Raw genomic sequence first — 26,868 nt, forward strand, 5'->3', positions numbered from 1 at the left:
GATCCGTCATACTGAAATCATATGTAGGCACTTATAGTTGCTTATTTTGTTTCCTTTCCAATTAACAAAAAAATAAAAGCGTTTTATTGTAATTTAAGTTTTATTGAAATGTACGTGCCCCAGTTTTGTTGCAGCAATGATTCACCACATAAAACATGAAGACAAGTCAGTCATAACTGAGATGTGATGTGAATAATATATAATAATATAACTGTGAAATGTTAATATTTAAAAGAACAGAAAGTTCTTGTTTTTATGTTGTTGACTCGTGAACCCATCGGACCGGTTCAGTCAGAGATGAGCAAAAGATTTAAACCGAATTTGTTTTTGACCAGTAACAAAACAAACAAAACGTCTAACGTTATATACTTAAAAATGACAACGTTTGTGTTATGTCCACGTCAGCATGCAGTAATATTTTGTGTTATCCTCATTTATTTATTTTATGACGAATGTAACGCATGGTTTGCAAAAAAAGTTATTCTCCAAACGAGAGTGAGCAGGCTAGGCAAATCCTCTCACCACTGGGCATGAAAGCGGATATGACGACATTCATTGGCTTACGCTAGTGCATCATGGGGCTCGGATAATAACAACAAAGGAGCAAGACGGTACTTCGAGTATGCTTCAGTAATGGAGCTGTAAACGTTAAATACATTTGTATGATTGTCAGCGAAGACCTGACAACTGCTGTTAATGACTGCAACAATGCAAGGGATTATAAAGTTTAAATGAACTATTTGTAAGTTGTGCGTATGCCAATTTTCAATACTTCCTTTACAGTCTTCTTCATTAAGTTTTGTTGAATTTACTAAAGTGATTTTTAAGGACTTGTTATCGAAAAATGCAGGTTTCCAATTCAAGCACAGAGCCAGATTCACTCCAGGCTCCTTCTGCAGACATGTCAACCACCCAGGGGGACATTCCAGGGACGTCCCAGACTGCACCTGCAAAAACAAAAAGACCTTTGAAGAGGAAAGCTGATTCTCTTAAGGATGACAAAAGCAAAAAGAAAAAGAGAAAAAATGTCAAGCGAACTGTGAGACCAAATTACACCATCCAGGAGGGAGAGGACATGCTTTTGATTATATCAAATATAAGTAGTGGTGACAGTGTATGGAAGCCCAAACGGAAGGGATGTAAGAAAAAAAAGGGAAACAAAAAAGGCAAGAGTAAAACCTCTGCTAACAAAACTAAAAAAGCAGTAAAAGTCCCCAAAGTCAAAGAAGAAACTATTGATAAAAATGTTGATTTGGAAGCTGCGAATTCTGGTAGTTTAGACCACTGGGGTCAGAGTTTACCAATAGAGGTCCTGGTGAAAATCTTTCAGTTTGCAATTCACCAGGATGGAGCTGTTCCTTTTCTGTGCAGGTGAGGCCCATACGGTGTATTTGTGCTATTCAGATTCTGCATAGCCTTTATAACTTGCTACAGATACTATATTTGCTTTATGTTTCTAGTTGCATTTGTTTGCTGTCTTTAAAAGGGTTGGTAGAGTTTGCCATCTATGGAATGGAGCTGCATCCTCTCCGGTCCTGTGGCGCAATGTGTCAATTGGCTACTGCTGGATTGAACCCAGTAAGACTCAATTACCTGGGACAGAACAGAAGATTAGGAACACTATAGACTGGCTAGCTGAAAACAGGTCAGTGTTTGAACCAAATAAAAGGATGTTGTTGTTGTTTTTACACTGGAAGAACTTGCATCGCAAAGCGTCATTCATGCAAAGTAGCCAAGTATACTGCATATATAATTATGTTGTGTTCATTTCCTGCAGATTGTCTCAGCTGAGAGAGTTCTCCCTTTGCCACTGGAAAAAACATGTTGACTATGTTATTCAGGTAATAATTATTCATCTGCTTTGGAATTTTGTTTCTAGTATCTAAATCTGTTTCTAAAAATGTTTTGGGAGTGTTGTTCTGTATTATATAATCAGGAACTGTGCTCTCTGTTTTTTTTAGAAAGTTTCACAATCATGCCACAATCTTCATTCGCTCAAGCTGTCTTACTGCACAGGAATGACAGAAACAGCCTTCCAAAGCCTTGGCGCTGACTGTCGTTCATTAGAGAATATAAATGTGCAACACTCAGAGGTTTGTATGTAATTAGATGATTGTTTACCTAGATTTAAAGGGATAGTTCACTTTGAAATTAATTTTTGGTATGTTTTAGCTTACCTCAAGGACATCCAAGATGTAGGTGTCTTTTTTTCCGCAGTAGTTTCAATTTTTATATTTTTAGGTCAAACCGTTCTTGTCTGTCAGTCATATAATGCAGGTCTATGGTCACGGTCTCAAAACACAAGCACAGAGTCCAAATTAAAACAATTCCCCGTCGTCCAAATTAAACAATTCCCCATCGTAAGTACACATTGATGGCCTAAGACACGAAACGAGCGGTTTGTGTGAGAAAACGAACAGTATTTATATCGTTTTTACCACTTATACGCAGCCATGTCGAAGTGCTCTGATCTGACGTGTGCGCAGACTGGTGCATAGACATATACACACTAGATGTCGCCTTGTCTACGGCAGTTCATTGAACGAATGTCTTTAAGGCGACATCTAGTGTCTATATCTATGCACCAGTCTGCGTACACGTCAGATCAGATCACTTCGACATGGCTGCGTATAAGAGGTAAAAACGATATAAATACTGTTCGTTTTCTCACACAAACCGCTCGTTTCATGTCTTAGGCCATCAATGTGTACTTACGATGGGGAATTGTTTAATTTGGACGACGGGGAATTGTTTTAATTTGGACTCTGTGCTTGTGTTTTGAGACCGTGACCATAGACCTGCATTATGACTGACAGACAAGAACGGTTTGACCTAAAAATATAAAAATTGAAACTACTGCGGAAAAAAAGACACCTACATCTTGGGTGCCCTTGAGGTAAGCTAAAACATACCAAAAATTAATTTCAAAGTGAACTATCCCTTTAAAGGGTCTCTTACCCCAAAATGAAAATTGTATTCACCCTGATGTTATTCCAAACCTGTTGGAATAACATTACGTAACATTTTACTTTGAATTGCACAACAGTAATATTTAATAGAATTGAAAAATTAAAAAAATATTTATTTTATTTTACAATGCATAACAAAAATTGTCTACACTTTATTACATGCTCCCTTAAGCTTTAAGATATAAACCTTCTTGGTTTTGGATTCATCAAGAGTCTTAATTTTGTCCATTGTCTTCAATATTTAAAATGACACAATGTATTTCTGACATGAATAAAACGTGTCAAATTAGAAGAGTTTTAATTGCCGCTTCCATAGACATTACATCAGTGTGTATTTTACAATCTAAATATGATTTTTTTGCTAGTATTACGTTTATTTAAATGAAACCTAAATTAAACGTTGTTGTTGTTGGGAAAAAAAACTGCACAGTTATATATGATATATGACAAGCACTGAAGCACGTCCGTCTCTGGCTCAGCGCCTAAGCGCGCATGCCGATTTGTTAGTTAGTTCACCCAAAGATGAAAAAGCTATAATTTACTCAACCTCATGTCGCTCCAAACCCATATGACTTTCGTGCATCTTCAGGACACAAATGTGAAGATAGCCTATTTTAATGAAATTAATGAAACCACATTCAACGCTACTGAAGGTGATCCATTCTCAAGGTGTCAGTCAAAACACATTGCTATTTACACCAGGTAGTGACGTGTTTCAATCGGTGTGTTTGACTTAAAGCAGTGCTGCGCAGAACGATCTCTGTATCATGACATCAAAGTACAGTGAGAGCGATTAGAGAGCAGATGCAGCCATATGCTTTCAAATCGCTCTTGCGATAATTTGATATCATACACCAATCAGTCTGCACAGCGCCGCATCAAGTCGAACACACCTATTGTGTCTCCTGTGACCACTCTATATTGTGTTATCAATTGCATGTTGATAAAGTGCAAAATTCTCCTAAAACCATTTCTCCCAAAATATACATGAAGTCTTGTCTATATGTATCTTTCTAAATCCCTTGTTTTAGTTTATTTTTCGATTGACAGGTGAGTAATCAGTCATTCACTGTTGTTCAGTTGAATGAGTGCTGATGTTACAAGCACAATGTGGTCAAAAGTGGTTTCAACCTCCAGATGTGTGGAATTGGACGAGTCACAAAAAAAAAAATCAGGCAAAACAAATGTTAAAACCACTAAATGAGACCACAGTCAAAGGGGTTTTGAATTTTCTTTTTAATGTGAACTTTTCTTTTAAGACAGTAACTCTTTTGTCCATTATAGTTGTATGCCACATTCATTCTTTCTTTTTTACTTTACAGAGCGTGTTTCACTGATCCACCATATGCTACCCCTTGTTACATCACATGCTCCCTGTTTTGTGTCCTTTTTTTAATATAGTTTAATGTTGATGGTCTGGTGTCCTTCCTTGAGGCGTACGGCAACCAAATAAAGAAAATGTACTTCACACACAGCACCAAAAGTGACAAACTGCTCAGTGGATTGTCTGTAAGTTAATATTAATCATTTTTCATTTAATGTGACCAAAGTTGTTTCTGTATGTCTTTTTGTTCCTGATGAGGGAAATGTCTCTGAATTTAAAGAAAGGTTGCTGTCCAGAGCTCAGGCTTCTAGAGATCAATACTAAATTAGATGGAGGATACTGCCAGCTTCCCATCTGTATTCAGGCTTTGCAGATTGGATGCCCTAAACTTCAGGTATTAAACTAATATGTTTTGTGATCTTCATGTACATGTACACACACTAATTCAATATACAAGAAAGTGCACAGGAGGTGATGTATAGCTGTATTTTCTCAATTGAGTGCACAGTTATTGTTTGTCATTCTAAAAAAAACATTTGCACACATTCAGGGTTCCTGTGGATCCTTAAGTATTAAATTATATTAAATTATATTTTTAAAATTTTAGGGAGGTCTTTCTTTTCTGTGAGGTCTGAAATTTTAGATGGCATTTTGCTAAATACTTGGGTATGTATACTGTAGCGTTAAACGCCATCTACTGGTGGTTTTAGTTTCATATTTAAAGTTTTACCATTACCTTTTAATGAAGTTGAAAAATGAGAAATCATTTCATATTTAAATATTGAATAAAAAATCTAATAGCATTATTTATGTAATTGTAAGTGCAGTGTAAATACAGTAGTCAACATTTGAAGTGGATCAAAAAAGTTAATCAAAGTTGTCAAAATTCATGCATAACTTTGATGAAAGGTATATTAAAGGTACAATATGCAAGAATTTTGCATTAAAATATCCCATAATCTCAAGGCCAGTGTTATATATTTTGTTAAGTTGATTACTTACAATATCCCAAATGTTTCCAACTATTTTTAAATCGTGAGAAAATTGCGATTTTAACCAAGGAAACGGGGCGTTAGAGCAGGGGGGAGCTGGGAGTCGCCAGTCAATTGCGTCATATCCGCGTTACCCTCGGTTTCCGCTCGTACTGCGTGGAGTCCTGGACAAATGCGGAAGTTGTAGTTGTAGCGTCTATCAAGCAACACACGTAGCTTGTTTCTTGCAGTCGTTATGGAACATAATTATTCTTTACCGATTGCAGCTGGTTCTGTCGACAAAGTAACGTTATGCTTAATTTTATATTTCCTAATGTAGCATTCGGTATGTAAGGGAAGTATTATTGCTTTAGATTTCTGTTTAGTTTATTGACATTGTTTATCACGTCTGGTGTTTATGGCCATGTAAATAAATATAGCATGTGTTATACATAAATATTAATCAGTATTTTGGCAAATGATGTGGGTATGTTCGAATGTACTTTTACAACATTGTTTAGAACACGTAAAACTGCGCAGCGTTATCACAACAATGAATTCGACATACAGTAACATCTATGATAACCAATGTAGTATTAAACCTTACTTTTCTTGCGGTTAATTCATTTTAATGAAATAAAAGTGTGATGAGGTTCAAGAGTCAGGAAGGAAGAAGACAGGGGTCGGCGTGACTGGGACTCGTACTTTATTAAAATAAAGCAAAACAAACAAAAGTCGTGCACAACGCGCATTCACCGTGGCAACCGCGACGGCACAAAACAGTTCAAAAATGAGAGCTCGGATCCACCGGTTTTCTTTCTCTGCGTCCAATTTTCTCTTCAGTCTCTCTCTCGTTCCAGCGCGCGGCTTATAAGCGGTCTCTCCACGCGGATCACTGCAATAAAACACAGGTGTTCGTCATTTGCACTTGACCTACTTGCTCGTCTCTTCTCTCTCCCATTACAGACCGCGCTGAACCCCCGCCACAAAAAGCATGTCATTATAAAAAAAGAACTTAGCCTCATCCATGAACATGATTTTAGATTCCCGTCTGACTGATTTACATCCACGGTGGAGTTTAAAACGACAGTTCCCATCATTCCACGCTCCTTCACATCGTCATCAAGCTACGCCGTTGTTGTTGTTTGGAATGTAGCGCCCTCCAGAGGCCAAAAATTCTTGCATATTGTACCTTTAATGCCGCTTCTGTGTCACCTCCGCACTGCAAATTATTATATTGGTAACAGCCGTATACTGTGTTGTTATTCTAATTTAATTTAATTTGAATAAAAGAAGATGCACAGGCTACATCTAATACGTTTAGGGGGGGAAAGCCCTTTATATAGGTAAAAATGCCCCTGGAAATCAATTTAAGGTGGCAAATATTGCCCCTTAATAAAAAAGTTGATTTCTGTCACTGCTGTGAACTGACCACCACATAGAATATGAATACAATTAATGTCTTTGTGAGTCAGCTGTCCACAGCAGGCCTAAACCAGCCATGGTACCAGCACAAAAACACACTCAGCAAAATATAATTATTGTCATCAACAAAAATGTTTGTCAATATTGCACACTACTAATGTATAGTATTCGTTTTTACTTAATTTTTTATTCCTTCAGGTCTAAAAAAAAAAGCCTTAAATTTTACTTTAAAAATGAGCAGCAACCCTGACATTCCCGTAAGCCAGGGATATGGGCAACTTCAATCCTGGAGGGCCACTGTGCTGCTGAGTTTAGGATTACTAAAAAAAGCTACAAGCAGGTGAGTTTTTATCAGGGTCGGAGCTTAACTCCGCAAGAGAGTAGCCCTCCAGGACCCAGGCTGCCCATCCCTGCTCTAAGTGTTATTAATGGTGATGTTGTAGAATGAGAATCTATAAAAAAATTGTACTACAAATATAAAATATATACATATTTTTACATCTTATTTTTTTCTTCTCTTTTAAATTATTTTATAATTTAGACTTTTAGATTGATGAATGTCACTCCAGTTCCTAAAATGATCCGCAACACACCTAGTTCAACATCCGGTTTTCCCATGCTAGAGGAGCTGTGCATCGCCACTTCCTCTCACTCTTTCATGACGGACAGTGACCTGAACAATGTGCTGCATGGCTCCCCCCACCTGCGTGTGCTAGACCTGCGTGGTGCCTCCCGCATCACAGCCACTGGCCTCCACGCTCTGCCTTTTGAGAGTAAGTTTCGATTTTGAAAAAACAAGAGAGTAAGCATTGATGTACCTCACACAGTAGTGAATGTAATATTTAAGCCACAAACAGCTATGAATCGCACATGGTTTTATGGACTTTCCCTATATTTATTCTTATAGTTTACAGTATAGAAGGATTTGATCATACCTATGAATTTCAGGAATGCAATAATATGCTGCTTTTCCCTTAATTTGCTGACTTGTCTTGTGTAGAATTGGAGTGTCTATATTGGGGCCTGTACTTCAATAGCAATACCATGGTAGCATCCAAGAAAGGCATACACATGCTTGCCCAGAAATGGAGCAGCACCCTCAGGGAGCTTGATTTGGCCAACCAGCCATTTTCTGAGGAAGATATGGAGATTGCCATGGGATATCTTGCACATGCTGCTGGAGTCGATTTGTTTCGCTCCCTGAACCTCAGTGGTACAAAAATCACTTCATCTACACTCAGGTAAGGATTACCTTTGTAGTTGCTCACATGCTTATAGTGCCTGCCAGAAGGCTCACCACTCATTAACACTTGTTGACAAGAGTTTATAAATATAATCGAGATTACAAGGCTTTTCTTAATTTTCAGTAGATTGGTAAAGATGTTCTGGTACCATTTATTATTGTTTCATAGGTTACTAATAACCCAGGCACCAGCTCTGAAGTACTTGAATCTGTCGTCTTGCCGGTATCTACCCAGAGGGCTCAAAAGAGTATATCATGGTCAAGAAGACATTCAGCTTCTCCTGGACAAATTAGGCTGAACATGTAGCCTATTTATTTGAGGAACTTAAATAGTTAATTTGATTCAGTTGTTTTTAAAGTGTACTTAAATGTGGTATTTTTGTGTGTGTTGGGATTATTTTGTATATGAATATAAAGCCTTTTCCCATGTAAAGTTAGACTTCCTAATAAAGAACCCACAAATATTTGTGTATCTTTACTGTCCTAATATTTTTCTCATCTTCATGTGCTGGAATGCAATAAATGTCAAATGTTGTGAAATTATGATAATGTAAACAAGCCATGTTTAATAAAAACACAATCTTTATAATGAAAGAGATTACTGACTTGAGAATTATGAAATAAAATGACATGTTGCAGCTGTAAGTTTATTTGTATTGTTTTGAACATGTAGCCAGAAAGCAGAAAGCACTGAATAAACAATACACTGACTGCCTAACTAGAAAGTGAAGTTATCTTAAAATCTATTATAAACAATGCACACTGAAACTGAAATGGTATACACTTAAATGATACACTTACAGATTTGCAAATGGAATAAGTAGAAAGAGAAGAGTATGATTGTAGTTAATAATGCATGAATAGTTTGCATGGCATATTGCATCCAATCTTAACTCTACTTTTTTAAAGCAAGGAGACTCAGCCCAGTCTTTGGGTCTTTAACACACCTCTCCATTAATTGCATGTATGTGAGGTTCTCCTGTGTGTTGGGATCAAAGAAACCCTTGGTGTCATCATCTGGATCAGAGAGGATCTTGTTCATCTCCTCATCAAAGTACCCTCTTTGGTAAGCCACCTCCACAGGGACACGATGGCTGTGCACAGGATCAATGATGCCCCCCGTAGCAATCTGAGCTTCTAGCAGACGAATTCCATGGTCCTTGACAATCAGATCTTTTTTTAAGGCCTGGAACAGGGAGATTGTTTTTCCTGTGCTGGGGTCTTTGTAACCAGTAACTGCCCGCTCTGCTGACAGCAGTTTGCTTTTCCATTCTGTTCCAACAATCCCTTCAATCACCGCCTGCTCTACTGACAGTTTTTTGTTCTTTACTGGATCAATCATAAAGCCAGTGGCAGCCTGGGCCTCAAGTAAAACCAAAGACGTTCCAGGTGTTAGAAGTCCCTTATTTTTGGCTTCGATTATGCTCATGGTCTGTTTGGTAGACTGCACAAATATTCCAGCAATGCAGTTCGTCCCTTTCAGGTATTTTCGCACAGAGTCTATTTCACTTACATGATCAACTGTGACTTTTCCAGTAGTTAGGTCTTTGTACATTTTCTCATCAATGACTTTGGAGAGCAGCAACTCATCAGCACTCACATCCTTTCTGATACCTTGGAAGTTGTGCTGTTGGGTTGTCTCTGTTGTTGCTGTGGTGGTGGTAGTAATTGTGTGGGTGCTTGTTTCTGATTTCTGTGATACTAAGGTCAGAACTATTTCTAAGAATTGTTCAATAGTTATTGAACCTGACTTAAACTGCTGCACCAGTTCTCTCCTCTTTTCCTCAGATATGTAATGTGAATACAGCAGATCCCAAAGTGTCACCAACTGTCCTTGGAATTTACCTCCTGCTTTCTTTGTGGTTGCAGACTTGAGGATATTCTTTGTATGTTCATCGATGAAGAAGTAGTACTCGCCCTTTTTCACAATCACAAGGAGGCTTAGGCCAGTGTTGGGGTCTTTAACACACCTCTCCACAAGTTGCAAGTATGTGAGGTTCTCCTGTGTGTTGGGATCAAAGAAACCCTTGGTGTCATCATCTGGATCAGAGAGGATCTGGTTCATCTCCTCATCAAAGTACCCTCTTTGGTAAGCCACCTCCACAGGGACACGATGGCTGTGCACAGGATCAATGATGCCCCCCGTAGCAATCTGAGCTTCTAGCAGACGAATACCATGGTCCTTGACAATCAGATCTTTTTTTAAGGCCTGGAACAAAGAGATTGTTTTGCCTGTGTAGGGATCTGTGTACCCAGTTACTGCCCGTTCTGCAGACATCAGTTTGCTTTTCCATTCTGTTCCAACAATCCCTTCAATCACCGCCTGCTCTACTGACAGTTTTTTGTTCTTTACTGGATCAATCATAAAGCCAGTGGCAGCCTGGGCCTCAAGTAAAACCAAAGACGTTCCAGGTGTTAGAAGTCCCTTATTTTTGGCTTCCATTATGCTCATGGTCTGTTTGGTAGACTGCACAAATATTCCAGCAATGCAGTTCGTCCCTTTCAGGTATTTTCGCACAGAGTCTATTTCACTTACATGATCAACTGTGACTTTTCCAGTAGTTAGGTCTTTGTACATTTTCTCATCAATGACTTTGGAGAGCAGCAACTCATCAGCACTCACATCCTTTCTGATACCTTGGAAGTTGTGCTGTTGGGTTGTCTCTGTTGTTGCTGTGGTGGTGGTAGTAATTGTGTGGGTGCTTGTTTCTGATTTCTGTGATACTAAGGTCAGAACTATTTCTAAGAATTGTTCAATAGTTATTGAACCTGACTTAAACTGCTGCACCAGTTCTCTCCTCTTTTCCTCAGATATGTAATGTGAATACAGCAGATCCCAAAGTGTCACCAACTGTCCTTGGAATTTACCTCCTGCTTTCTTTGTGGTTGCAGACTTGAGGATATTCTTTGTATGTTCATCGATGAAGAAGTAGTACTCGCCCTTTTTCACAATCACAAGGAGGCTTAGGCCAGTGTTGGGGTCTTTAACACACCTCTCCACAAGTTGCAAGTATGTGAGGTTCTCCTGTGTGTTGGGATCAAAGAAACCCTTGGTGTCATCATCTGGATCAGAGAGGATCTGGTTCATCTCCTCATCAAAGTACCCTCTTTGGTAAGCCACCTCCACAGGGACACGATGGCTGTGCACAGGATCAATGATGCCCCCCGTAGCAATCTGAGCTTCTAGCAGACGAATACCATGGTCCTTGACAATCAGATCTTTTTTTAAGGCCTGGAACAAAGAGATTGTTTTGCCTGTGTAGGGATCTGTGTACCCAGTTACTGCCCGTTCTGCAGACATCAGTTTGCTTTTCCATTCCATCCCCACAATCCCTTCTGCCACCGCCTGCTCTACTGACAGTTTTTTGTTCTTTACTGGATCAATCATAAAGCCAGTGGCAGCCTGGGCCTCAAGTAAAACCAAAGACGTTCCAGGTGTTAGAAGTCCCTTATTTTTGGCTTCCATTATGCTCATGGTCTGTTTGGTAGACTGCACAAATACACCAGCAATGCTGTTTGTCCCTTTCAGGTATTTTCGCACAGAGTCTATTTCACTTACATGATCAACTGTGACTTTTCCAGTAGTTAGGTCTTTGTACATTTTCTCATCAATGACTTTGGAGAGCAGCAACTCATCAGCACTCACATCCTTTCTGATACCTTGGAAGTTGTGCTGTTGGGTTGTCTCTGTTGTTGCTGTGGTGGTGGTAGTAATTGTGTGGGTGATTGTTTCTGATTTCTGTGATACTAAGGTCAGAACTATTTCTAAGAATTGTTCAATAGTTATTGTACCTGACTTAAACTGCTGCACCAGTTCTCTCCTCCTTTCCTCAGATATGTATAGTGAATACAGCAGATCCCAAAGTGTCACCAGCTGTCCTTGGAATTTACCTCCTGCTTTCTTTGTGGTTGCAGACTTGAGGATATTCTTTGTATGTTCATCGATGAAGAAGTAGTACTCGCCCTTTTTCACAATCACAAGGAGGCTCAGGCCAGTGTTGGGGTCTTTAACACACCTCTCCACAAGTTGCAAGTATGTGAGGTTCTCCTGTGTGTTGGGATCAAAGAAACCCTTGGTGTCATCATCTGGATCAGAGAGGATCTGGTTCATCTCCTCATCAAAGTACCCTCTTTGGTAAGCCACCTCCACAGGGACACGATGGCTGTGCACAGGATCAATGATGCCCCCCGTAGCAATCTGAGCTTCTAGCAGACGAATACCATGGTCCTTGACAATCAGATCTTTTTTTAAGGCCTGGAACAAGGAGATTGTTTTTCCTGTGCTGGGGTCTATGTAACCAGTAACTGCCCTCTCTGCTGACAGCAGTTTGTTTTTCCATTCTGTTCCAACAATCCCTTCAGTCACCGCCTGCTCTACTGACAGTTTTTTGTTCTTTACTGGGTCAATCATAAAACCAGTGGCAGCCTGGGCCTCAAGTAAAACCAAAGACGTTCCAGGTGTTAGAAGTCCCTTATTTTTGGCTTCCATTATGCTCATGGTCTGTTTGGTAGACTGCACAAATACACCAGCAATGCTGTTTGTCCCTTTCAGGTATTTTCGCACAGAGTCTATTTCACTTACATGATCAACTGTGACTTTTCCAGTAGTTAGGTCTTTGTACATTTTCTCATCAATGACTTTGGAGAGCAGCAACTCATCAGCACTCACATCCTTTCTGATACCTTGGAAGTTGTGCTGTTGGGTTGTCTCTGTTGTTGCTGTGGTGGTGGTAGTAATTGTGTGGGTGCTTGTTTCTGATTTCTGTGATACTAAGGTCAGAACTATTTCTAAGAATTGTTCAATAGTTATTGTACCTGACTTAAACTGCTGCACCAGTTCTCTCCTCTTTTCCTCAGATATGTATTGTGAATACAGCAGATCCCAAAGTGTCACCAGCTGTCCTTGGAATTTACCTCCTGCTTTCTTTGTGGTTGCAGACTTGAGGATATTCTTTGTATGTTCATCGATGAAGAAGTAGTATTCGCCCTTTTTCACAATCACAAGGAGGCTCAGGCCAGTGTTGGGGTCTTTAACACACCTCTCCACAAGTTGCAAGTATGTGAGGTTCTCCTGTGTGTTGGGATCAAAGAAACCCTTGGTGTCATCATCTGGATCAGAGAGGATCTGGTTCATCTCCTCATCAAAGTACCCTCTTTGGTAAGCCACCTCCACAGGGACACGATGGCTGTGCACAGGATCAATGATGCCCCCCGTAGCAATCTGAGCTTCTAGCAGACGAATACCATGGTCCTTGACAATCAGATCTTTTTTTAAGGCCTGGAACAAGGAGATTGTTTTTCCTGTGCTAGGGTCTATGTAACCAGTAACTGCCCTCTCTGCTGACAGCAGTTTGTTTTTCCATTCTGTTCCAACAATCCCTTCAGTCACCGCCTGCTCTACTGACAGTTTTTTGTTCTTTACTGGGTCAATCATAAAGCCAGTGGCAGCCTGGGCCTCAAGTAAAACCAAAGACGTTCCAGGTGTTAGAAGTCCCTTATTTTTGGCTTCCATTATGCTCATGGTCTGTTTGGTAGACTGCACAAATACACCAGCAATGCTGTTTGTCCCTTTCAGGTATTTTCGCACAGAGTCTATTTCACTTACATGATCAACTGTGACTTTTCCAGTAGTTAGGTCTTTGTACATTTTCTCATCAATGACTTTGGAGAGCAGCAACTCATCAGCACTCACATCCTTTCTGATACCATGGAAGTTGTGCTGTTGGGTTGTCTCTGTTGTTGCTGTGGTGGTGGTAGTAATTGTGTGGGTGCTTGTTTCTGATTTCTGTGATACTAAGGTCAGAACTATTTCTAAGAATTGTTCAATAGTTATTGTACCTGACTTAAACTGCTGCACCAGTTCTCTCCTCTTTTCCTCAGATATGTATTGTGAATACAGCAGATCCCAAAGTGTCACCAGCTGTCCTTGGAATTTACCTCCTGCTTTCTTTGTGGTTGCAGACTTGAGGATATTCTTTGTATGTTCATCGATGAAGAAGTAGTACTCGCCCTTTTTCACAATCACAAGGAGGCTCAGGCCAGTGTTGGGGTCTTTAACACACCTTTCCACAAGCTGCAAGTATGTGAGGTTCTCCTGTGTGTTGGGATCAAAGAAACCCTTGGTGTCATCATCTGGATCAGAGAGGATCTTGTTCATCTCCTCATCAAAGTACCCTCTTTGGTAAGCCACCTCCACAGGGACACGATGGCTGTGCACAGGATCAATGATGCCACCTGTAGCAATCTGAGCTTCTAGCAGTCGAATACCATGATCCTTGACAATCAGATCTTTTTTTAAGGCCTGGAACAAAGAGATTGTTTTGCCTGTGTAGGGATCTGTGTACCCAGTTACTGCCCGTTCTGCAGACATCAGTTTGCTTTTCCATTCCATCCCCACAATCCCTTCTGCCACCGCCTGCTCTACTGACAGTTTTTTGTTCTTCACTGGGTCAATCATAAAGCCAGTGGCAGCCTGGGCCTCAAGTAAAACCAAAGACGTTCCAGGTGTTAGCAGTCCCTTATTTTTGGCTTCGATTATGCTCATGGTCTGTTTGGTAGACTGCACAAATATTCCAGCAATGCAGTTCGTCCCTTTCAGGTATTTTCGCACAGAGTCTATTTCACTTACATGATCAACTGTGACTTTTCCAGTAGTTAGGTCTTTGTACATTTTCTCATCAATGACTTTGGAGAGCAGCAACTCATCAGCACTCACATCCTTTCTGATACCATGGAAGTTGTGCTGTTGGGTTGTCTCTGTTGTTGCTGTGGTGGTGGTAGTAATTGTGTGGGTGCTTGTTTCTGATTTCTGTGATACTAAGGTCAGAACTATTTCTAAGAATTGTTCAATAGTTATGGTACCTGACTTAAACTGCTGCACCAGTTCTCTCCTCTTTTCCTCAGATATGTATTGTGAATACAGCAGATCCCAAAGTGTCACCAGCTGTCCTTGGAATTTACCACCTGCTTTCTTTGTGGTTGCAGACTTGAGGATATTCTTTGTATGTTCATCGATGAAGAAGTAGTACTCACCCTTTTTCACAATCACAAGGAGGCTCAGGCCAGTGTTGGGGTCTTTAACACACCTCTCCACAAGCTGCAAGTATGTGAGGTTCTCCTGTGTGTTGGGATCAAAGAAACCCTTGGTGTCATCATCTGGATCAGAGAGGATCTTGTTCATCTCCTCATCAAAGTACCCTCTTTGGTAAGCCACCTCCACAGGGACACGATGGCTGTGCACAGGATCAATGATGCCACCTGTAGCAATCTGAGCTTCTAGCAGTCGAATACCATGATCCTTGACAATCAGATCTTTTTTTAAGGCCTGGAACAAAGAGATTGTTTTGCCTGTGTAGGGATCTGTGTACCCAGTTACTGCCCGTTCTGCAGACATCAGTTTGCTTTTCCATTCCATCCCCACAATCCCTTCTGCCACCGCCTGCTCTACTGACAGTTTTTTGTTCTTCACTGGGTCAATCATAAAGCCAGTGGCAGCCTGGGCCTCAAGTAAAACCAAAGACGTTCCAGGTGTTAGCAGTCCCTTATTTTTGGCTTCGATTATGCTCATGGTCTGTTTGGTAGACTGCACAAATATTCCAGCAATGCAGTTCGTCCCTTTCAGGTATTTTCGCACAGAGTCCATTTCACTTACATGATCAACTGTGACTTTTCCAGTAGTTAGGTCTTTGTACATTTTCTCATCAATGACTTTGGAGAGCAGCAACTCATCAGCACTCACATCCTTTCTGATACCTTGGAAGTTGTGCTGTTGGGTTGTCTCTGTTGTTGCTGTGGTGGTGGTAGTAATTGTGTGGGTGCTTGTTTCTGATTTCTGTGATACTGAGGTCAGAACTATTTCTAAGAATTGTTCAATAGTTATTGAACCTGACTTAAACTGCTGCACAAGTTCTCTCCTCTTTTCCTCAGATATGTAATGTGAATACAGCAGATCCCAAAGTGTCACCAACTGTCCTTGGAATTTACCTCCTGCTTTCTTTGTGGTTGCACACTTGAGGATATTCTTTGTATGTTCATCGATGAAGAAGTAGTATTCGCCCTTTTTCACAATCACAAGGAGGCTCAGGCCAGTGTTGGGGTCTTTAACACACCTCTCCACAAGTTGCAAGTATGTGAGGTTCTCCTGTGTGTTGGGATCAAAGAAACCCTTGGTGTCATCATCTGGATCAGAGAGGATCTTGTTCATCTCCTCATCAAAGTACCCTCTTTGGTAAGCCACCTCTACAGGGACACGATGGCTGTGCACAGGATCAATGATGCCCCCCGTAGCAATCTGAGCTTCTAGCAGACGAATTCCATGGTCCTTGACAATCAGATCTTTTTTTAAGGCCTGGAACAAAGAGATTGTTTTGCCTGTGTAGGGATCTGTGTACCCAGTTACTGCCCGTTCTGCAGACATCAGTTTGCTTTTCCATTCCATCCCCACAATCCCTTCTGCCACCGCCTGCTCTACTGACAGTTTTTTGTTCTTCACTGGGTCAATCATAAAGCCAGTGGCAGCCTGGGCCTCAAGTAAAACCAAAGACGTTCCAGGTGTTAGCAGTCCCTTATTTTTGGCTTCGATTATGCTCATGGTCTGTTTGGTAGACTGCACAAATATTCCAGCGATGCAGTTCGTCCCTTTCAGGTATTTTCGCACAGAGTCTATTTCACTTACATGATCAACTGTGACTTTTCCAGTAGTTAGGTCTTTGTACATTTTCTCATCAATGACTTTGGAGAGCAGCAACTCATCAGCACTCACATCCTTTCTGATACCATGGAAGTTGTGCTGTTGGGTTGTCTCTGTTGTTGCTGTGGTGGTGGTAGTAATTGTGTGGGTGCTTGTTTCTGATTTCTGTGATACTAAGGTCAGAACTATTTCTAAGAATTGTTCAATAGTTATTGTACCTGACTTAAACTGCTGCACCAGTTCTCTCCTCTTTTCCTCAGATATGTATTGTGAATACAGCAGATCCCAAAGTGTCACCAGCTGTCCTTGGAATTTACCTCCTGCTTTCTTTGTGGTTGCAGACTTGAGGATATTCTTTGTATGTTCATCGATGAAGAAGTAGTACTCGCCCTTTTTCACAATCACAAGGAGGCTCAGGCCAGTGTTGGGGTCTTTAACACACCTCTCCACAAGCTGCAAGTATGTGAGGTTCTCCTGTGTGTTGGGATCAAAGAAACCCTTGGTGTCATCATCTGGATCAGAGAGGATCTTGTTCATCTCCTCATCAAAGTACCCTCTTTGGTAAGCCACCTCCACAGGGACACGATGGCTGTGCACAGGATCAATGATGCCACCTGTAGCAATCTGAGCTTCTAGCAGTCGAATACCATGATCCTTGACAATCAGATCTTTTTTTAAGGCCTGGAACAAAGAGATTGTTTTGCCTGTGTAGGGATCTGTGTACCCAGTTACTGCCCGTTCTGCAGACATCAGTTTGCTTTTCCATTCCATCCCCACAATCCCTTCTGCCACCGCCTGCTCTACTGACAGTTTTTTGTTCTTCACTGGGTCAATCATAAAGCCAGTGGCAGCCTGGGCCTCAAGTAAAACCAAAGACGTTCCAGGTGTTAGCAGTCCCTTATTTTTGGCTTCGATTATGCTCATGGTCTGTTTGGTAGACTGCACAAATATTCCAGCAATGCAGTTCGTCCCTTTCAGGTATTTTCGCACAGAGTCTATTTCACTTACATGATCAACTGAGACTTTTCCAGTAGTTAGGTCTTTGTACATTTTCTCATCAATGACTTTGGAGAGCAGCAACTCATCAGCACTCACATCCTTTCTGATACCATGGAAGTTGTGCTGTTGGGTTGTCTCTGTTGTTGCTGTGGTGGTGGTAGTAATTGTGTGGGTGCTTGTTTCTGATTTCTGTGATACTGAGGTCAGAACTATTTCTAAGAATTGTTCAATAGTTATTGAACCTGACTTAAACTGCTGCACAAGTTCTCTCCTCTTTTCCTCAGATATGTAATGTGAATACAGCAGATCCCAAAGTGTCACCAACTGTCCTTGGAATTTACCTCCTGCTTTCTTTGTGGTTGCACACTTGAGGATATTCTTTGTATGTTCATCGATGAAGAAGTAGTATTCGCCCTTTTTCACAATCACAAGGAGGCTCAGGCCAGTGTTGGGGTCTTTAACACACCTCTCCACAAGTTGCAAGTATGTGAGGTTCTCCTGTGTGTTGGGATCAAAGAAACCCTTGGTGTCATCATCTGGATCAGAGAGGATCTTGTTCATCTCCTCATCAAAGTACCCTCTTTGGTAAGCCACCTCTACAGGGACACGATGGCTGTGCACAGGATCAATGATGCCCCCCGTAGCAATCTGAGCTTCTAGCAGACGAATTCCATGGTCCTTGACAATCAGATCTTTTTTTAAGGCCTGGAACAAAGAGATTGTTTTGCCTGTGTAGGGATCTGTGTACCCAGTTACTGCCCGTTCTGCAGACATCAGTTTGCTTTTCCATTCCATCCCCACAATCCCTTCTGCCACCGCCTGCTCTACTGACAGTTTTTTGTTCTTCACTGGGTCAATCATAAAGCCAGTGGCAGCCTGGGCCTCAAGTAAAACCAAAGACGTTCCAGGTGTTAGCAGTCCCTTATTTTTGGCTTCGATTATGCTCATGGTCTGTTTGGTAGACTGCACAAATATTCCAGCAATGCAGTTCGTCCCTTTCAGGTATTTTCGCACAGAGTCTATTTCACTTACATGATCAACTGTGACTTTTCCAGTAGTTAGGTCTTTGTACATTTTCTCATCAATGACTTTGGAGAGCAGCAACTCATCAGCACTCACATCCTTTCTGATACCATGGAAGTTGTGCTGTTGGGTTGTCTCTGTTGTTGCTGTGGTGGTGGTAGTAATTGTGTGGGTGCTTGTTTCTGATTTCTGTGATACTAAGGTCAGAACTATTTCTAAGAATTGTTCAATAGTTATGGTACCTGACTTAAACTGCTGCACCAGTTCTCTCCTCTTTTCCTCAGATATGTATTGTGAATACAGCAGATCCCAAAGTGTCACCAGCTGTCCTTGGAATTTACCACCTGCTTTCTTTGTGGTTGCAGACTTGAGGATATTCTTTGTATGTTCATCGATGAAGAAGTAGTACTCACCCTTTTTCACAATCACAAGGAGGCTCAGGCCAGTGTTGGGGTCTTTAACACACCTCTCCACAAGCTGCAAGTATGTGAGGTTCTCCTGTGTGTTGGGATCAAAGAAACCCTTGGTGTCATCATCTGGATCAGAGAGGATCTTGTTCATCTCCTCATCAAAGTACCCTCTTTGGTAAGCCACCTCCACAGGGACACGATGGCTGTGCACAGGATCAATGATGCCACCTGTAGCAATCTGAGCTTCTAGCAGTCGAATACCATGATCCTTGACAATCAGATCTTTTTTTAAGGCCTGGAACAAAGAGATTGTTTTGCCTGTGTAGGGATCTGTGTACCCAGTTACTGCCCGTTCTGCAGACATCAGTTTGCTTTTCCATTCCATCCCCACAATCCCTTCTGCCACCGCCTGCTCTACTGACAGTTTTTTGTTCTTCACTGGGTCAATCATAAAGCCAGTGGCAGCCTGGGCCTCAAGTAAAACCAAAGACGTTCCAGGTGTTAGAAGTCCCTTATTTTTGGCTTCCATTATGCTCATGGTCTGTTTGGTAGACTGCACAAATATTCCAGCAATGCAGTTCGTCCCTTTCAGGTATTTTCGCACAGAGTCTATTTCACTTACATGATCAACTGTGACTTTTCCAGTAGTTAGGTCTTTGTACATTTTCTCATCAATGACTTTGGAGAGCAGCAACTCATCAGCACTCACATCCTTTCTGATACCTTGGAAGTTGTGCTGTTGGGTTGTCTCTGTTGTTGCTGTGGTGGTGGTAGTAATTGTGTGGGTGCTTGTTTCTGATTTCTGTGATACTGAGGTCAGAACTATTTCTAAGAATTGTTCAATAGTTATTGAACCTGACTTAAACTGCTGCACCAGTTCTCTCCTCTTTTCCTCAGATATGTAATGTGAATACAGCAGATCCCAAAGTGTCACCAACTGTCCTTGGAATTTACCTCCTGCTTTCTTTGTGGTTGCAGACTTGAGGATATTCTTTGTATGTTCATCGATGAAGAAGTAGTATTCGCCCTTTTTCACAATCACAAGGAGGCTCAGGCCAGTGTTGGGGTCTTTAACACACCTCTCCACAAGTTGCAAGTATGTGAGGTTCTCCTGTGTGTTGGGATCAAAGAAACCCTTGGTGTCATCATCTGGATCAGAGAGGATCTTGTTCATCTCCTCATCAAAGTACCCTCTTTGGTAAGCCACCTCTACAGGGACACGATGGCTGTGCACAGGATCAATGATGCCCCCCGTAGCAATCTGAGCTTCTAGCAGACGAATTCCATGGTCCTTGACAATCAGATCTTTTTTTAAGGCCTGGAACAAGGAGATTGTTTTTTCTGTGCTGGGGTCTGTGTAACCAGTAACTGCCCGCTCTGCTGACAGCAGTTTGCTTTTCCATTCTGTTCCAACAATCCCTTCAATCACGGCCTGCTCTACTGACAGTTTTTTGTTCTTTACTGGGTCAATCATAAAGCCAGTGGCAGCCTGGGCCTCAAGTAAAACCAAAGATGTTCCAGGTGTTAGAAGTCCCTTATTTTTGGCTTCCATTATGCTCATGGTCTGTTTGGTAGACTGCACAAATACACCAGCAATGCTGTTTGTCCCTTTCAGGTATTTTCGCACAGAGTCTATTTCACTTACATGATCAACTGTGACTTTTCCAGTAGTTAGGTCTTTGTACATTTTCTCATCAATGACTTTGGAGAGCAGCAACTCATCAGCACTCACATCCTTTCTGATACCATGGAAGTTGTGCTGTTGGGTTGTCTCTGTTGTTGCTGTGGTGGTGGTAGTAATTGTGTGGGTGCTTGTTCCTGATTTCTGTGATACTATGGTCAGAACTATTTCTAAGAATTGTTCAATAGTTATGGTACCTGACTTAAACTGCTGCACCAGTTCTCTCCTCTTTTCCTCAGATATGTAATGTGAATACAGCAGATCCCAAAGTGTCACCAACTGTCCTTGGAATTTACCTCCTGCTTTCTTTGTGGTTGCAGACTTGAGGATATTCTTTGTATGTTCATCGATGAAGAAGTAGTACTCGCCCTTTTTCACAATCACAAGAAGGCTCAGGCCAGTGTTGGGGTCTTTAACACACCTCTCCACAAGTTGCAAGTATGTGAGGTTCTCCTGTGTGTTGGGATCAAAGAAACCCTTGGTGTCATCATCTGGATCAGAGAGGATCTTGTTCATCTCCTCATCAAAGTACCCTCTTTGGTAAGCCACCTCCACAGGGACACGATGGCTGTGCACAGGATCAATGATGCCACCTGTAGCAATCTGAGCTTCTAGCAGTCGAATACCATGATCCTTGACAATCAGATCTTTTTTTAAGGCCTGGAACAAAGAGATTGTTTTGCCTGTGTAGGGATCTGTGTACCCAGTTACTGCCCGTTCTGCAGACATCAGTTTGCTTTTCCATTCCATCCCCACAATCCCTTCTGCCACCGCCTGCTCTACTGACAGTTTTTTGTTCTTCACTGGGTCAATCATAAAGCCAGTGGCAGCCTGGGCCTCAAGTAAAACCAGAGTCGTTCCAGGTGTCAGAAGTCCCTTATTTTTGGCTTCAAATATGCTCATGGTCTGTTTGGTTGACTGGACATATACACCAGCAATACAGTTTGTTGCGCCAAGGTATTTTTGAATAGATTCCATATTGTTTATATCTTCATCATCTACTTCATCATTGATAAGCTTACTAAACATTTCTTTTGAGATGATTTTTGCATCAAATAGTTGACTTGCTGACACTTGTTTTCTCAGTCCTTTAAAGGAATGCCTTTTTGTGCTTACCTCAATTGTCATTGCTGTCACCATTTCTGTTATCTCCTCTATTGATAATTTCTTTTGTTTGTATTGGTCAAGTAATCCGTTTCTCTTCTCTGCAGATATATACTCTGAGTGTAGTACATCCCAAAGTGATACACGTTTGTCTGCAAACTTTCCAGCATTGATGATCACTGATTTTTCTTTGAAGATATTTATTATTTGTTTGTCATTGAAGGTTGAGCTTTCAGCACTCTTTTCAGTTATTGGGAGAAGCAGCATGCCGGTTGTTGGATTCTTTTCACATTTCTTCATGAGCTGATGGTAGGTAAGAGGTTCTTTTGTTTGGGGGTCTGAAAACCCCTTTTCACTTTTACTAAGATTTGCCAGAAGATCACTGGTCTCCTTATTCAAGCATCCTTTCATAATTGCTTTTTGAACAGGCAACCGATAGCTTCCAATTGGATCAATAATTCCCCCTGTGACAAGCTGTGCATCTAAGAGGTTCAGTCCATGTTTCCGAGGGATGAGACCTTTATTCATTGCTTCAAATAAGCATATCTGCTCATCTGTGTATGGGTCTGTGAAGCCAGTGACAGCACGTTCAGCCAATAGCAAGTGCTCCAATATCTCTGGTCCAATAAGTTGAGCTCTGACAGCCTCCATGACTGAGTGATGTGTGTTTTTGATTGGATCGATAACATATCCAGTTGCTGCCTGAGCCTCAAGCAACAGCAGTGCTGCATCGGATGTGAGTAAGCCTTCAGTTTTTGCCATGTTTAAGCTTAACACTTTTCCTGATGGATGAAGCTTCACACCGGCAATACTTCCAGTGCCCTTCAAATACCTTTGAACAGATTCAAGTTTAACCACATTTTCAAGCATCTCCTTACCATGTTGCAGTGCTTTGTAAGTACTGGTGTCAATGATTCCAGACTCATGCAGCTGTTGCACAGAAACAGGTTTTCTCAGGCCCATTGTTGTTTGAGTAGCTGTTTCTTTCTGTTCTAGCGTTTGAATAGTTGTGGTAACCATGGTGACAACATCCTTAATATTTATCTTGCCCAAACAAAATTGTTCAAAGTACTGCTGCCTCTGTTCATCTGTGAAGTATTCAGAATGAATTATCTCCCAAAGAGACAGTGATTTTCCAGAGAAACGGCCAACAGGAATGACAACTTTGTTTTTCTCAAATTCTTCCTTAATCTCAACGTCTGAGATGATTTTTTGTAATTTGTCTTGTGTTTTTCCTTTTTCGGAAACTGGAAGAAGTAAAAGACCAGTATCGGGATCCTTGATGCATCGTGTGATCATCTCCATGTAAGTCAGATTTTCTTGTGTGGTGGGATCAAAAAATCCTTTAGTGTCATCGGTTTGATCAGCAAGGATCTGGTTTAAGTCAGAATCAAAATAACCCTTCCGGAAAGCAACATCAAGTGGCAAATGTAAACATGTTAAGGGATCAATGATGCCACCTGTAGCAATCTGGGCTTCAAGCAGACGAATGCCATGCTGCTTTACAATAAGGTCTTTCTTGATTGCTTCGAAAAGTGATATTGTCTTGCCTGTGTATGGGTCTTTGTAACCAGTCACTGCTTTCTCTGCAGCCAGGAGTTTTTCATACAACTCCGGAACAATGATTTTCTGCTTCAGTGCCTCATCAACGGTGAGTTTCTTGTTTTGTATTGGATCAATAATAAACCCCGTGGCAGCCTGCGCTTCAAGAAGACACAAGGCAGTGCCAGGGGTAAGATGGCCTTCTTTTTTGGCTTTGTAGATGCTCATTTTCTGATTGGACTTTTGTAAAACTACACCTGCTATACAGCTTGTTCCACTGAGGAAGTTCCTCAAAGTGCCCGTCTCAATGAGATCTTTGATTGTCAGCTTCCCCTCAATAACATTTTTGTATTTATTTTCATCTATTATTCCCAAATTCAGCAGCTCCAAAATGGAAACCTTTCCCCTGAGACCATCTACACTGAAGTCAGCATTTCTTTGTACTTCTTTGCGCTCAATGATCTCTAAAATTATTGTGATGATTTCTTCAATTGTGATTGCTTTTGACTTGTAACTTTTTAACAGCTCCTGTCTTTTCTCCTCAGACAAATATTCAGAGTTGATGAGATCCCAGAGTGTCACTTTCTTGCTGCTGAATCTGCCGTATCTCACAGAGACATACGTGGTGTGGAAGGCCTCTTTGGTGCTGTTCCCTATCTTGACTCTCTTGTCATTCCCTTTGATTATCAAAAGGCAAAGGTCTGTGCTTTGGTCAGTGACACATCTGGACATAAGCTGCATATAGGTAAGGTTTTCATGAGTGTTTGGGTCAAAGAATCCTTTTGTGTCATCAGTTGGATCACAAAGGGTCTGATTCATTTCACTATCAAAGAATCCTCGTTTATAAGCAATATGAACTGGAATGCGATGGCTATTTACAGGATCAATAATGCCCCCTGTGGCAATCTGGGCCTCTAGCAGACGTATACCATGATCTTTCACAATTAAATCTTTTTGCATTGCTTGGAACAATGAAATTTTCTTGCCAGTGTATGGATCATGGTAACCTGTCACTGCCTTCTCTGCTGAGGATAGTTTTGCATGAAGATCAGCCCCTACCACCCGTGCCTTCACTGCATCATCTACAGAGAACTTTAGATTAGCAATTGGGTCAATTATGTATCCTGTTGCAGCCTGGGCTTCAAGAAGAACAAGTGATGTTCCTGGCCTCAGAATCCCTTTTTGTCGGGCTTGGTAGATTGACATCACTTGTGAGTCAGGAAGCAGCACACCAGCAATGCTTGGTTTGCCTTGTAGATATGTTTGCACAGATACATTCTCCGTAACATCTTTGACAGTCTTTTTTCCTTCTCTTAGATCTTCTAGATCGTGCTCTGTGATGATATCAGCCTCGAAAAGCTGGTTTGCGCTTACTTTTTCCCTTATACCTTCAAAAACTACTTTAGCTGTTTTCACTGAATGTTCAATGATCTCCAGGACTTTAGTGACTATAAATTCAATCGTGACTGTTCTGTTTCTGTATTGCTGGATAAAGTCTTGCCTTTGCTGTTCAGTGAAGTATTCAGACATAAGTAATTCCCAGAGTGAAACAGTCATCCCAATGTATTTTCCATATGTCACTTTCACCATGACACCCTTGAATACTTTTTTGATGTCATAGCCAATGAATGTGTGATTCAGACTACCAGATGTATCCAGAATGGGCAACAATGTAAGTCCTGTAGAAGAGTCGATGACACAACGATCCAGCAGTTGTAGATATGTCAGATTATCCTTTGTGTTTGGGTCAAAGAATCCTTTAGTGTCATCTTCAGGATCCTTAAGGATGGCATTCATTTCTTCATCGAAAAAGCCACGCTTGTATGCTACATCCACAGGAACTCTGTGACTGTGTATGGGATCAATAATTCCACCAGTCGCAATTTGTGCTTCAAGCAAGCGGATTCCATGCTCCTTCACAATCAGTTCCTTCTTCAGAGCTTGAAAAAGAGAAATGGTTTCACCAGTGTATGGGTCATTGTAACCAGTAACTGCACGTTCTGCTGCAAGCAATTTTGCATGGTATTCTGGTCCTACAAGTTTTTGTTTAATGGCTTCATCTACAGTGAATGTCTTGTTTTCAACAGGGTCAATCATGAATCCAGTTGCAGCCTGTGCTTCTAGCAGAATCAAAGCAGAACCAGGCATGATTATTCCTTGTCTCATTGCCTGATAGATGCTCATTTTCTTATTTGTGGAGAGCACAGCTACTCCCCCAATGCTCGTTTTACCTTCTAGATATTCTTTAACCGTTTCTATTAACATCACGTCCTGGGTGGTGGTTTTACCATCATGAAGATTTTCAAATGTCTTTTGGTCAATTATTTTTGATGCCAAAAGCTCAGCAGAGGTTACACCTCTGCGGAGGCCTTTAAATGTGATGTACATCGGGAAAAGCAGTAAACCTGTGTCTGGGGCTACAGTGCATTTCTTTATCAGCGATGGATAGGTGAGGTTTTCCTGAGAGTTTGGGTCATAGAATATTTTTAGATCATCCATCTGGTCTCTGAAAAGATCTTTGTCATAGTGACCTCGTCCATTGGCTTGTTCTTCTGTTAGGTAGCATTTTTCAATAGGGTCATAGATCCCTTTGCCAGAGATCTGTGCCTCAAGTAGTCTAATGCCATACTCTTTTGGAATGACATCTTTCTGCATGGCCTGGAAGAGTGAGATTTGTTGGTTGGTGTAAGGATCTGTGTAGCCCATGATGGCCCTCTCAGCGAATTGAAGTTTCTCTTTCATTTCACGTCCCACAATGCCTTCCTTTACCGCATCTTCTACCGTGCATATCCTGTTTTTGACTGGGTCGATGATTCCTCCTGTTGCAGCTTGGGCTTCTAACAGTGCCAGACATGTTCCTGGAGTCAACAAGCGTTTCTTGTAGGCTTGGTATATTGTAATGGTTTCATTTGAATGTGCAAGAAACACCCCAGCTACTGGCCCCTGAGAAATGCAATTTTCCTGAGCTGGCATTTTTTGTGGATATTTTCTTGCACCAGCTTCTGGGGATTACATAAGAATAATTATTAGCAATGCGTTAAAAAAACTGTCCTGATACATTTAAGTTATTCATATGTTTTTGTTTACTGTACACTGTAAATAAAAATACTTAAAATTCTACAGTAAAAACATGTTAACTGGTTATCTGCTTTTGCAAGAAAAAACTATTTTTAACTATTTAAAAACTAATTACCACATAATTTATGGTAAAAAAAACTAAAACAGTAAGAGAACAGTAACAAAAAACAGTAAAAGGACATTCCCAGAAGTCCCTGCATTACACATCACATATGATTACATTTTTTATAAATAATTTTTCTTATTATTTTTGTCATCAGTGATGTACATTGTTACATTGTGTTACATTTTATGTTAATTAATTGAACATATATTTCATTATTTTAGTTTCATGTGTGTTACCCTGATGGTGTTTTGTCTTTGTATGACCCTGTGCACCATCTGTATATGAGCATTGACCATGTTTTTAA

The 26,868-nt window shown here is 41.0% G+C and overlaps 2 protein-coding genes across 7 annotated transcripts in view; one reads left to right on the forward strand and one right to left on the reverse strand.

The window, feature by feature from the left end:
- Positions 1-574: 574 nt before the first annotated feature.
- fbxl6 (F-box and leucine-rich repeat protein 6) lies at positions 575-8,398 on the forward strand. 3 transcript variants are annotated; one of them, XM_082185645.1, is made up of 10 exons: positions 575-742; positions 865-1,371; positions 1,487-1,645; positions 1,778-1,841; positions 1,962-2,093; positions 4,371-4,478; positions 4,574-4,687; positions 7,231-7,462; positions 7,690-7,930; positions 8,102-8,398. In XM_082185645.1, exons 1-10 carry the CDS (start codon positions 732-734, stop codon positions 8,229-8,231), a joined length of 1,698 nt encoding a protein of 565 aa, XP_082041771.1. In that variant the 5' UTR covers positions 575-731; the 3' UTR covers positions 8,232-8,398. The 3 variants fall into 3 exon arrangements, with proteins under 3 accessions (XP_082041771.1, XP_082041770.1, XP_082041772.1); XM_082185646.1 differs by having other exon boundaries at positions 576-742; positions 851-1,371; XM_082185644.1 differs by having other exon boundaries at positions 575-1,371.
- Positions 8,399-8,558: 160 nt separating this feature from the next.
- eppk1 (epiplakin 1) overlaps positions 8,559-26,868 on the reverse strand; it is a 38,113-nt gene continuing 19,803 nt past the window's right edge. For 2 of the 4 annotated variants that reach the window (XM_082185631.1, XM_082185634.1), the window contains one exon: positions 8,559-26,379. In XM_082185631.1, coding sequence (XP_082041757.1) covers positions 8,828-26,353 — 17,526 coding nt within the window. In that variant the 5' untranslated portion in view covers positions 26,354-26,379 and the 3' untranslated portion in view covers positions 8,559-8,827. Of the gene's footprint in view, positions 26,383-26,868 lie in introns of all 4 variants that reach the window. The other 2 variants (XM_082185632.1, XM_082185633.1) reach the window with 1 other exon arrangement.

Source organism: Leuciscus leuciscus (assembly GCF_965113295.1).
Source record: "Leuciscus leuciscus genome assembly, chromosome: 12".
Taxonomy (NCBI): domain Eukaryota; kingdom Metazoa; phylum Chordata; class Actinopteri; order Cypriniformes; family Leuciscidae; genus Leuciscus; species Leuciscus leuciscus.

Coding starts and splice junctions, on each gene's coding strand:
- fbxl6 (XM_082185644.1), top strand. CDS start 845: ATGCAGGTTTCCAATTCAAGCACAGAGCCAGATTCACTCCAGGCTCCT. Junction 7,463..7,689: donor CCACGCTCTGCCTTTTGAGA/GTAAGTTTCGAT, acceptor TGTCTTGTGTAG/AATTGGAGTGTCTATATTGG. Junction 7,931..8,101: donor ATCACTTCATCTACACTCAG/GTAAGGATTACC, acceptor ATTGTTTCATAG/GTTACTAATAACCCAGGCAC.